Below are 12,202 nucleotides of genomic sequence, written 5' to 3'. Positions count from 1 at the left end.
TATAAAGATGGATCAAGAACCACCTAGCTTGAGCAATAACAATAATTACGCACGGATTTGAGCACGAGCGATATATCTAGAACTGGGAGAGGAACGAAGGCGGAGCAAGGATAGAAACTGACCATCAAAGGCACCCACGCAGATGGAGGCTAGTGAAGAGGAATGCGCAGATCGATGCGCTCCCACCTGTTGATGTACTCGCCCCAAACCCTGATCCGCTTCATGCTCATCAGGAGACACCGATGGGATCGCCACCGCCATAGAGCAGAGTAGAGTTGTGGGAGGCAAGGCAGTTGCGGCTTGCGGGTGTGTAAATCAATGGAGATCTCGTCGTGTGCTTGTTGTCGTGTCGATGTGGTAGCCTCCAATGTGCTCACCTAGCGATGTGATCGCTAGACTGCAACATTGAAGTCAAAGGGATTAACCAACAAAACCAAATCACAATTAGCATATCGACACCAGCATCCACCAAATCCTCTAGATAGACGGAGAGAGAAGGGAGAGGTTATCGTGAGAGAGCGGGAGGAAGTTGTCATGTGGTAGAGAATGAGAGAGGTTACTGTAGAGGAGGGCTTACCGCCGCTTCTGATGAGGTTAGCCGCCATCACCACAAAGATTGGATCGCCGTCATGGGCACCGAGCACAGGACTAGGTTGAGCGAGTCCAATAGTTGTCGTGTTTTTTTTTCAAACCTTGCCACGCGATTCTTTCATCCGATGGGTTGTGCCAAAACCAGTGGTAAAAGAAATGTACTGCCTAAGCTTCCAAACACCAATTTCCAGACCAACCTAGAAAAATTTTAGGGCCCACAATTTATAGAAGTTTTGGACCTAAAACCAGGCTTCCAAATAGGCCCTTAAACACAAAATTGTACACATCAGCATCAGATTGAAATTACAAGGGGGGATGCTGCAACAAAGTAGGCAGGTTGGGAGGGCTATTATACACGACTAGACCACGACTCGACCAGACATCCCTGTGGCAACTCAGAAACACTTAGCAACATGAGGAAAATTCTAGGCCCCGCAAAAAAGAAGGGAAAGAATACCTAGTACAATAACGCTATTTCCTTTGCTATTCCAATAAGATGCAAAAAGACATCATAAACTCGCCTTATCCACCGGCAGCTAAGTATATACACAAGCGAAGCCTCCATGGATCTTCAGATAAACCCTGTGAATTGATTTGATCTGCTATTTGTGTTTGGAGAAATGGAATGGAGAGCACTGTCCTGAATGAAGCTCCCTTCCAGCTTTAGTCCACTTTGCTCCCTGTACATTTTCGTTTGGTATGGCTATGGACTAGCCTCTCTGTCGAACACAAATGAAAATAGCAAGATCCTGCTGAGTAAGGCTTCAGATGGATCATACCAACCAAATGAGTGGTGAATCTACTATATCCAGGCAAGAGAGCCTCGATCATTAGCTACTGCTTGGGGACGGCCCCTGGTGGGTGTCGCTGGTCTGTTAGCATTCAGCTCCTGAATTTCATTTAACAGGTCATGGTGTTAAGAGGTGGACAGAAGCACCAAAGAGTTCAAGAACAGAGATACAAGAACAGAGCTACATTTGAAATAATATTAGTGTTACCTGCATCCATGTGTCCTCACTATGATCCGGTGATGCCTCGGGTGATGTAATTGCAGGGGGCAAAGGATGAATTAGTTTTGGCACAACCACAAGATCTCTACCCAAAACCAAGATTGCACCGGCATTATTTGCAGTACCTGTGTGTGCAACTATGTCAAGAAATCATATAATCAAGACTAAAAATTGAAAGCAGATCATCACAAAACACATTCTTACCGCAATAATTTGTTGCCGAGAAAAGAGTGATCAGGTGACCTTGAGCAAAGCGCTCAAAGCCATCCATCACACACTCATGTGCGCGTACAATTAACTGAAGGTCATTGTTGTTGCAAAACTCCATAACACGATCAGGCTGTGGTAAAAAAAATGTCAACTTAGGAAAATCAAAGGGGCAGAAAGGACAAAAGAGCTAAAACAACATCTGGATTAAAAAGTACCAACCCCAAATGTAACAAGACCAGGTCCACGGGCATTGGGCCTCAGTCCTTCAACACTGTCATTCTCTGTCGGATCGGACCTGTGAGAATCAGAACAGATGAAATTAAATAAATAGCAGTCATGTAAGCGTGAGCTGGAGTGGCTGAAAATGCTAACCATAGAAGATCCATAAGGACAACTGAGCCAGCTTCCATCGTAATTGGTCTCTGAAGATTCTCGATTTGTTCAACATGGTTGATTGACCGACCAATGCCACCATGCATACAAATGATTTTCTTTTCTATAAGTGCAGCCAAAGGAAGCCAATTGAATAACCTATTCATACGATGCCATGTCCAGATACCATCTCTCTCACCCTATTTTTGAGCAAACAATAACAACCTAAGCAAAAGATTCTAGGCGGTTTTGTAAAGAAGTGCAGTTTACAAAAAAGTTAGTTACCATTCGCTCTATACACTCTATGCGGAAACCAAACAAAGCATTGATATCCGCAGCTTCATGATTTCCACGTATCAAATGTACATTTTGAGGATATTCAACCTGTAATATACAGTAGTTTGAATATTATACTTTAAATAGATTACTGCATCATAACAAGTCTTCATAGCTTGAAGGTAAGTGCACAACATGATACCTTTAATGCAAGAAGAAGAGTGATAGTTTCCAAACTATGCTGGCCACGATCTACATAATCTCCCAAGAAGAGATAATCAATGTAACTGCAGGTGAAGAAAAATAAAACATGAGCTGAAGACCATTAACAAAGAAATACATCCATCTAGAGTCAAGATTATCAAGACCAGGGATAAAGTGGATCAAGAATTTAGTCGTTTTTGGCACGCTGAATGATAAAAAATCATTGTGGCATATAAAAAACACAAGAATTAATTATCAAAGATGCATAAGTTCATCATTTTCATTCTCTCGAAAGAAAGAAACACTCACGCAATGTCTCCTGCTGTCGAAGGAGCACCGTATTCATCAAACAACCTCATGAGGTCTCCAAATTGTCCATGTAAATCACCAAATATCTTAACAGGAGCTTTAAGTTGTAAAACACTTGGTTCGCTGGAAAATATTCTCTCAGCACTGTCACACAGATCTGCAATCTCATTGCAGTCCAAGAAGAACTGCCTTCGGACTGGGGGCTTCCAACCACGAGGCTTCAACAGAGATGCAATTACCTAGATAAATATGGCAGCAGACACATCAAAATGTGACAAATAATTAAGTAGTTGAGAAGAAGGTAGGCATTTCATCTAACTCAACACCTAATGAGCATTGGAATTTCTACATCATTAAATGCTTCTATGAGGAGTATCAGAGCAGTTGCCCTGCTGAGTTTCTAATCATTTATCATGCAGAAAGCCAAAAACATTTCTTGTTTACCTGAAAGAGCACTAGAAGTTTATTTTAATTGTGAACATATTATCCTAATGACAAAGTGACAGTACCTTTTTAGGAACACTATTAATAGACATTTGTCTATCTAGTAACTTCCTTGCTGCAGTTGCATTCTCAGGGGTACCATAGCTGACCCTTCTTCCTTCATTTTCAAACTGGTCAATTGATAGTTGTCTGACCATGCCACCTAAGACACCTCCAGTTTCGGCAGCCACCACAACCTGCAAGGAAAAAAAAGGTGTATAATAGCAAGTACATTGACTTCCACAAAATTAAATTGCCAACGAAATATAACTATAAAGAGAAAAATGTAATGCAACATGAATTGTACTCACAGCTCTATGGTGCAACCGAACCCCAGGTTGAGCTGTCGTGTTGTTAGAAAGAGCACTGTCTGGTTTGATGAGACTTGAATGTTTGTTGCTTGATGTAGAGTCTGGAGACTGCTCCTTGTCAGGCGACTGCTCCATCTCACCATTAACCTGCCTGGCCTTCACAGCAGCTAATGTAGCACTGATTGCCTCTGCCTCTGCTGCTGATGCTTCAACTAAGTAATCCACACCTTTGCTTAATCTCCTATGAAAGATTTTAAACACATCAAAATGAAATAGCTAGTACAAAAATAATATTAACTTGGTGAGAAAGCATAAAAAAAGAACACATTCATAAAAAGTTATGCTATGTACCTCTGTCCCTGCAGCACGGCATTCTCGGGACTAATATCAGTATACATGTCTCCATTTACAGGAGGTGCAACTGGAGTCCCAAGAACTACAGCTCCATCAGGACCAGATTCTGTAGCTGTTTGTCTTGACCGTTCATCATTGTAGGCATACTTTCCAAGTGCTCTTCCAGCTTGCAAGTTAGTGGCTGCTGCACTTGCTGCTGCATGATTAGCAGCAGTTGTTGTTTCAGCAGCAGCAAGATCTTCAGCTACAAGAAGATCATCCAGAAGTACCCCTACAATAATAACTCTATGAAGTTAGCAACAAATAAGCAATAGTGCATTAAACTATATCATGCAATGCTAGAAATATTGTACACGTGATAATTACTACTCATCAATGGTATGTACAATAACATTTGACAAGTGTTACGGTGACACAGATGACTTTTCATATAAAATAGGACTACATCAAGGGTCAGCTTTGAGCCCTTATTTATTTGCTTTGGTGATGGATAAGGCCACAAAGGACATACAAGGAGATATCCCTTGGTGTATGCTATTTGCTGACGACATGGTGGTAGTTGACGAGAGTAGGATAATGGTTAATAGGAAATTAGAGTTGTAGAGATATACTTTAGAATCAAAAGGTTTTAGACTTAGACCCTGCTATTTGCTGACGACATGGTGCTAGTTGAGAGTAGGATAATGGTTAATAGGAAATTAGAGTTGTAGAGATATACTTTAGAATCAAAAGGTTTTAGACTTAGACCCTGTTTGGTTGGGCTTTTCCTGACTTCTGCAGAAGCCAAAAGCCCAACCAAACAAGCTGCCAAGAAGCTAGCTTTTGAAAAGCTGAAAAACCGACTTCTGAGGAAATGAACTAAAAGCTGAGAAGCTGGTTGAAATGAGCTTTTCTGGCTTTTGGCGTGCTGAGAAGTTAAAAATTTATTGCAAAAGCCAATAACAAAAAGCCATCAGCCAGAAACCAGCTTTTCAGCTCAAAAGCCAAAAACCTCAACCCAACCAAACACAGCCTTAGTAGGACCAAAACCGAGTATATAAGGTGTGATTTCAGTGCTACTAAGCATGGGGAGAAGAAGTTAGTCTCGTTGGAGAGGTGGTTCTTAAGAAGGATACCTTTCGATATGGTCGATGCTACAGAGGGGTGGTGATATCGATGAAGATGTTAGTCATAAAATCAAAGTCGGATGGATTAAATGACGCTAAGCTTTTGGCATCCTCTGTGACGAGGGTGTCATCAAAGCTGAAATGTAAGTTCTATAGGACACCGATTCAACCCATGATTTTGTATGGTGCCAAATGTTGGCCAACTAAAAAGGCGACATGTTCATCAGTTAAGTGTAGTAGAGATGTGTATGTTGCGATGTATTTCTGGCCATACAAGAAAGTATCGGATCCAAAATGATGATATACGTGATAGGGTGGGGATAGCGCCAATTGAAGAAAAGCTTGTCCAACATCGGTTGAGATGGTTTGGACATATCCAACAGAGGCCTCCAGAGTCACCTATATATAGCGGGATACTAAGACACACTAATAATGTGAAGAGAGTCAAAGATCGACCAAACCTAATATAAGAGGAGTTTGTAAAGAAAGAATTGAAGGAATGGTATATCCCCAAAGAACTGTCCATGAATAGAAACACGTGAAAGTTAGCAATCCACGTGCCAAAACCATAACTTATACATCAGACACCTGTACCATTTGTTACTTTTGCTATTTTTTATTATTACTAGTACATTTATTATTATTGTTTTATCATCGTCTTTTAGTTGGATCTTATGGGTTTCATCTCTAGCCTACCTCAACTTGCTTGGACAAAGGCTTTGTTGTTGTTGTTCTGATCATTACTACTCAACAGGAGGAATTGAACAATAGTTTTATCCAATTGTACATCAGCCATCAGGTGCAAAGCATAGAAATTATGCCATAATTGTTGAAATGCTTCAAATATAGGATTATGAGTGCAAAATCAAACTCGAAAGGAATCAGCCCACACAGCAAGAAAAATAGATAATTATTTTTGTTAGCCAAAATGCAGAAGGTGTAGTAGCCACTTAATACACAGTATACTCTCAACAAATGATTGGAGGACTACTAATGTATATCTCATTAGCAGTTCAAGACATTGGGAGATGCCACAGAAGGTAGGCTAAAACATCACACATAGATCGTGTAAACACGATCAAACATGGTGCAGACTACATATAAAAGTTCAGTGTGTGTCCATAATGGAGTAATATTTGAGCTGATTATACATTTATTACCAGTTGCCTCTCAAAAAAATTATCATTGAAATTTACAATTCTGCAAAATTGATCTATGCACCCTTAGAAGCAGAAATCTACACGAGGTCAAATATATAATAGCACGCAGACACCCAAAATCATAAAAAGCATCCAATTCTATTTCATATATGTTAAGCTCAAAAAACAAAGTAAATGTTACCGTGGACATTTAGACAATCATTTATGTCAAGATCACACATTTTTTTATTTATTTATTATCTTGTGAATTGGAAGTGATAAATGGCATCTCATGGAACAGAGTGTAAATACAAGGATGGCATGTATTGAATCATAAATGAAAGCACAAACAACTAGGCTCTCAATGTCTAAAACGATGAGTTGATGACCCTTGTAAAGTCAACATCCTCATGGAGTTGTATTACACAGTATAATGCTAAGTGAATAAGTGGTGGTCAATTCACAACAGTCTAATTTGTGTTAACTATATAAGTGACAAGAGACAGCAACACTGGTCACCTAGCAAAAAGTGGGGAAATTGGACGTATTGGGCAGTGAAAAATATGCATGTGTGACACCAATGACACTCGATGTCAGATATTAGACATGGACACTAACCCAGTTATCTTACCTCCCCGTAAACCTCCATAAATGAATATTAGATCGTTAACAGCAGCAGCTGCATGCCTGCATCGCCGTGTAAGCTCAACAGCAGCATCACCTCCTGCTGCATCCGCACTATATCTTCCTGTCCTGGGAGTTGTGACAACTGACTTTGTGTCACACCAGACGCCAGCAGCAGTGTCAAGTACTGAAACAGTTTAATAGAGCATCTCATAAGAAAGAAAGATTACTTGTCATCAATAGGTAGCCACAAGTTAACCTGCTCTAACTGCAATGTGGATACAAATACCAAACAAGCCAAGATAATTCAAATGCTAGCAAAAGTAAGAACTGGGTGGTATCAGCTCACCATCATAGGTAACAAAAGAACACAAGACATCATATTGGTATCACTTATGATAGTAACTAGAGTATTCAAGTACATCTACACTGCAGTTATTTCGAAAGAAATAGATATATTAAATTCACAACAGGAGATAAACACTTTTTTAGATGTGTTTAATTTCCCTGACACAATTCAACTAGGCACCCTGCACCAGCAAGAACTAAATCATTCAATGATTGTTTTTATGAATCGATGTCCGTACAGGATATTTTTCAGAAGGCACTTCACAACTTGATACATAAAATATGTGAGTTACTTCAAGGTCTTAAAACCACAACCTGCAACACTCGAGGAGTCTTCTACCATCCGCCCACCTCCGAGAGCACCTCCTGACACATGAAGACGTGCATTCACAAAAACCTAAAAAACGGTAAATAGCAAGCATTACACAAGGACCAACTGGGGACATTTTTGGGAGATTAGGCAATAACTTACAGCTGCATGCTGGTATCTGGGTGATGGAGATACACCAGGGGCAATTGCCCATTCCCAACGCCCATCTCTATGTTTTGCAAGACCATACGCACTTGATAGGGGCTGATAGTTTTGCAAAAGTACACATATAAGAACAAAACTAGTATTTAATCTGAAATCGATGACAAGTGCTAATACTGATATTTGCCAAATAGGGTGCTATATATAGGTTATAGAACTGGAAGTAATGCTTAGAGTAGAGAACATAAACATAAATCGCTATTGCATAAATGCAATTGAACTATTGAACTACTTTTTTCTTTAATTCAAGCACAAATAGACATCCCCACAACATAAAACTATGCTCCACTGACTGAAAAGGTTGCTATTTGTCAAATGGATTATTTGCACGCGGACTAAGTGCCACATATAATTGTGTTCATTTCCTCTTGATTCAGGTGGAGATGCATTTGTCACCAAAGTATAACTTTCTCGTTTTCCATTTCATGTATCTGCTAGTTCTGTAACTTCTGCTTCATCAAAAAATTCAATTTCAGATTCTAGATGTATTATACTTCAGAATGCAATTCTTGTGAGAACTACTCCGCCTTTTCCCACAAAAGGTTGTATGAAACCTTGTTGAGACGGTGTGACTTCGAAATGCTAAGACAACGAAAACTTGGGAGGTATTACTTTTAGAAGCTTACAATTGTTGAACTCTAATTACTTGATACGAGTTAATTAGTCTTTTACATTTTTTTCTCCAGAAAGGTTCATTAAATAGCAACTACTTACCACACTATTTGCATCCCTCCCACCGCAAAGTAAGAGAAGACCATCAGAGCGTGCGCTTGCAGTGGCATACCTGAACAACAGCACCGCACAGGACAATTATTTTAAGAATATCAAAGCAAACTATTTCTAGTAAAAGCACTAAAAGAGTGTGACCTAAATGAAGAGGTCGGATCACAAGAAAGTGATTGGGCAACATGGTGGGTTAACACTGCCACAGCATGCTACTCTGTGCCATACAAAATAAATAGCAGATCGAATTGCAGATAGTCTGACAGAAATTTATAACATGACATGGATGAGATTGTCAATGCAATATAATGTCTTGTCATGTAAATATTTTAAAGTTTCAAGTCAGTGACTCTAGTAAATTACTTGTAGCTCATTAATTTAATATACTTTACAACACAAAATCTGTTCCTATTCCTGTTGGCATACTTACATGCATGGTGGTGGTCCTTCACCTTCTGGTTCAAGTTTCCGCCATTCATATGGCTTAGCTGCAGTATCAAGGGCCCATACATCTGCCAGGGGCCGCTTCCCTAAATGTAGGAAAAGGTTCCAGTATTGACACCATTTAGCGTGGGTCTGAGTGAAGGAAAGTATTATTTGAAACTTTACAAATGTCTAAGGGAGCTATGGATTACCATCATTTCCACCAATAGTCAACAAAAATCTCTGCCCAACCAAGGCCATCACATGACCATATCGTGGACCTGGACCAGGTCCTTGAACCACCACTCTACATATGTGTAGCACCCTTAGCAATGACAAGAAAGAAATGCAATTCTAAACTCAAGTCAGTCAAGAATAATAATAATCACCTGTGCCATCGTGGTCGTTGCTGTGTAAGGTCTAGAACATGAAGGTCCTCTGCAGATAAACCGGCAGGGCCAATTCCACCCTGGATTGTAAGAAGAATAAAACTGAGATGAGATTTTAGCATCCACCATTCCACCCTTGTGAACATTCAGTGAACTATAAAAAACAAAGAGGGCCTCCGACAATCTAGTACCTGCATTTTACTAGGTGTATCAGCTACTAGCTACTTTCATTGAATTTGCTTGGAGATATGATAGGTGTGGTATCAAGGTGGCGATGAGTTTAAAAAAGATGGGAAATATTTGTACCATAAAAAAAGGTGATAAATATTTAGAACTGGTTTGTGACCAAAAAAACAAATTCAACACCATTCTAGTCAGCAAAACAATTCAACCAGTAGTAAAAAGGAAAGAAATACCTGAATGACCACCATGGTTCCAACCGCAGTTGCCACATGTGCAGCTCTTGGTGAAGGAGGTTCGCCAAGTGGGGTGAGCCTAAAAATGTAGTGTTGTAGTTAGATATACTTGAAGATTTTTTCAAATTGTCGATGTAATTGTCATGCTAACCTAACAGACACAAGTCTGAAAAGTTAACTGAAGTAGTGCACCAAGTACTAAATGCTGAAAAAGGTCAAAACCATTTATGGAATACTCTACCTGCTCCACTTGTTTGATAACACATCATAACAATGGACATCTGCTGTCGCACCAGCAAGACCTGCAAGGGAAGACATCAGCAACTAAATTCCACACCTGCAGCAGATCCCCTTTACTTATTCATTTTAAAGTATGGTTTACATCCAAGCAACTAAATTCCTCCTGTACGTTGCAGAAAGTTTCTAATTGACAACCCAAAGAATAAAACTTTTAAATTTCAGATAAATGTCAGTCTTTAAACAGTTCCATTCACCTCCTAACTTGCCCAAAAAATATTCCTCCTCCTAAAGTGCTAGAACAGGCATAAAATTATAAACTGTACCCTGGATAATAACCAATTCAACTCCGAGAAAATTAAATGTTCCTTCACGAGAACCGGTTACAATAACCTATAAACATCTAACAACTATAGCTAGCAGCGTCATATAAGCAAACTATCAGGTGAAGCACTAATCAATTTAATCTCTATGTGAAACAGCATTGAGCATTCTAGCTCACCAAACCATCTTTGGCATCGCAAACCACCCAACAGCACCTAAATTCACTATTTTCACCAATGAAATTCAATTCAATTCCACATAAAGGCTTTTATTCATTCACACCTAGTTGAATCGAATTAGGATCTAAAATGACGTGATGCCTTTATATTTCTGTCTTGGGTGAGAATCAGACATCTCCCTACTTCCAAATGCCACTAGAAATTAGCATTCAGAATGATTGCACCCACAAAACAACAATAATACTCAGTAAATCACCTTAAGCCCGTAACTTTTTCTCAAAAATGAATTTTCTAACTTCATAGATCACGGAACCAAAATTGCTCCAAATTAACATTATACCCAAAATTCCACCCAGACCTGCCCCTAATTGAATCCCAAACAAACCCAGAACAACCTTAGCGGGGAGAGAAGGCCTATTAACATTCCAAAATCAGAAACCACGAGCCATAAGATAGGAGGCATACGGATCCCCGCGCTCCCGGCCGAAGAGGGCGGCGTGGCAGAGTTCCCCTCGAGTGCAGTAGCACCGCCGAACAGGATCAGTCGCGGGCCGATGTATACCGGCGTGCCCTCGTCCCCTACGGCCGGCACCGCCGTGAGCGTGTGGCCACACCGGCACCCTGGCCCGTCCTCCTTCTTCTCGATCACCGCGCTCACCACTGTGTACCCGGGCGCTGGCCTCGGCCCCGCCGCCCCGACCGCCGCCGGATTCGGAGCCGCCGCGGGCGTCCCGGGCGCTGACGGCCCCGACGATGACGAGGTCTCGCTCCCCGACCCCGAGCCTCCGGCACTGCCCCCGTGCGCGGCCGCGGCCACGGCGTCGGAGTCGGAGTCGGAGTCCGTCGTCATGCGCGAATCCACGTCCATGCCTCACCAGCTAGAGCCTCCCCCGCCCCCGCTAGGGTTCGGAGGCCCCGAGATCTCCCACGCGCCGGCGACGCAGGCAGGGACCCTGCCTTACGCCGGGGCCTCCATCGCCGGAACCCTAGATTGCCCCCGGGCAGCGCGATTCGTCCGCGTTCCGCCTCGGCGCGGCGCGATCGCGAGGGAGCTAGGCGAGAGCGCCAAAGCCTGCCGTCCCCTCCCCTCCCCCGGGAGGCGAGGCTCGGGAATTGCGGTGGCGAGAGGGGCGCTCGCTCTGCTCCGGAGGCCACGGGCAGCGCGCGGCGTAGCGCAGGGGAGGGAGGAGTGGGGAATTCAGGGGAACCGCGGGGGGCGACGTGCAAATCTGGGGACGGCCAGGCGTTGGCTTGGTTTGGTTTGGTTGGAGTGGAGGAGACGGCCCGCGACGGGAGGAAGTGGACGGGAGGACGGACGACGGGACGAGAGGTGGAAGAGAGAGAAGACTGCAAGGGGGAAAGGGAATTTAGCAACGTCTTTTTTAGTTTTGCTCGGTGCGGTTTTACCGCTCCACCCTCGCGCTTCGCTCATTTTCTGAAATGGATCCCGTCGTGGCCGATAACGCGGTGACAACGTGGGTACGTGGTCATGGAAGCCGAGCTTGCTTGCTTTTCTTGCGCGGATTCGGTGTTGCATCCAATCGATGTAAAGGTGTTTAGCCTTTAGCCGAGCTTGTTCACTCCAACCACCTTGTTAGCAAACTTAAGGAATTTTCTCTCACTATAAGCACCGACTCATTTG

The 12,202-nt window shown here is 42.2% G+C and overlaps 1 protein-coding gene across 1 annotated transcript; it reads right to left on the bottom strand.

Moving 5' to 3' along the window:
- Positions 1-839: 839 nt before the first annotated feature.
- Positions 840-11,888, bottom strand: LOC133915800 (serine/threonine-protein phosphatase BSL2 homolog). Its single transcript, XM_062359120.1, has 21 exons — positions 11,026-11,888; positions 10,062-10,122; positions 9,821-9,899; positions 9,405-9,484; positions 9,228-9,322; positions 9,023-9,122; positions 8,584-8,653; positions 7,810-7,911; positions 7,653-7,734; positions 6,997-7,176; positions 4,118-4,391; positions 3,767-4,007; positions 3,482-3,652; positions 2,973-3,211; positions 2,662-2,746; positions 2,469-2,567; positions 2,184-2,383; positions 2,031-2,106; positions 1,806-1,941; positions 1,590-1,726; positions 840-1,480 (listed from the first exon to the last, which is right to left on the bottom strand). The coding sequence occupies exons 1-21, from the start codon at positions 11,426-11,428 to the stop codon at positions 1,394-1,396; spliced, it is 2,997 nt and encodes a 998-aa protein (XP_062215104.1). The 5' UTR covers positions 11,429-11,888; the 3' UTR covers positions 840-1,393.
- Between the last annotated feature and the right edge of the window lie 314 nt (positions 11,889-12,202).

Source organism: Phragmites australis, chromosome 4 (genome assembly GCF_958298935.1).
Source record: "Phragmites australis chromosome 4, lpPhrAust1.1, whole genome shotgun sequence".
Classification (NCBI taxonomy): domain Eukaryota; kingdom Viridiplantae; phylum Streptophyta; class Magnoliopsida; order Poales; family Poaceae; genus Phragmites; species Phragmites australis.
This window is presented reverse-complemented; position numbering and strand designations above follow the sequence as displayed.

What these genes read in the sequence shown, in the direction of transcription:
- LOC133915800 (XM_062359120.1), bottom strand. Translation starts at nt 11,428, where the DNA reads ATGGACGTGGATTCGCGCATGACGACGGACTCCGACTCCGACTCCGAC. An exon ending in TCGACAGCAGGAGACATTGC is followed by an intron (nt 2,747 to 2,972) that starts GTGAGTGTTTCT and finishes CTTCACCTGCAG; the next exon opens with TTACATTGATTATCTCTTCT. An exon ending in CTGGTCTTGTTACATTTGGG is followed by an intron (nt 1,942 to 2,030) that starts GTTGGTACTTTT and finishes TTTTTACCACAG; the next exon opens with CCTGATCGTGTTATGGAGTT.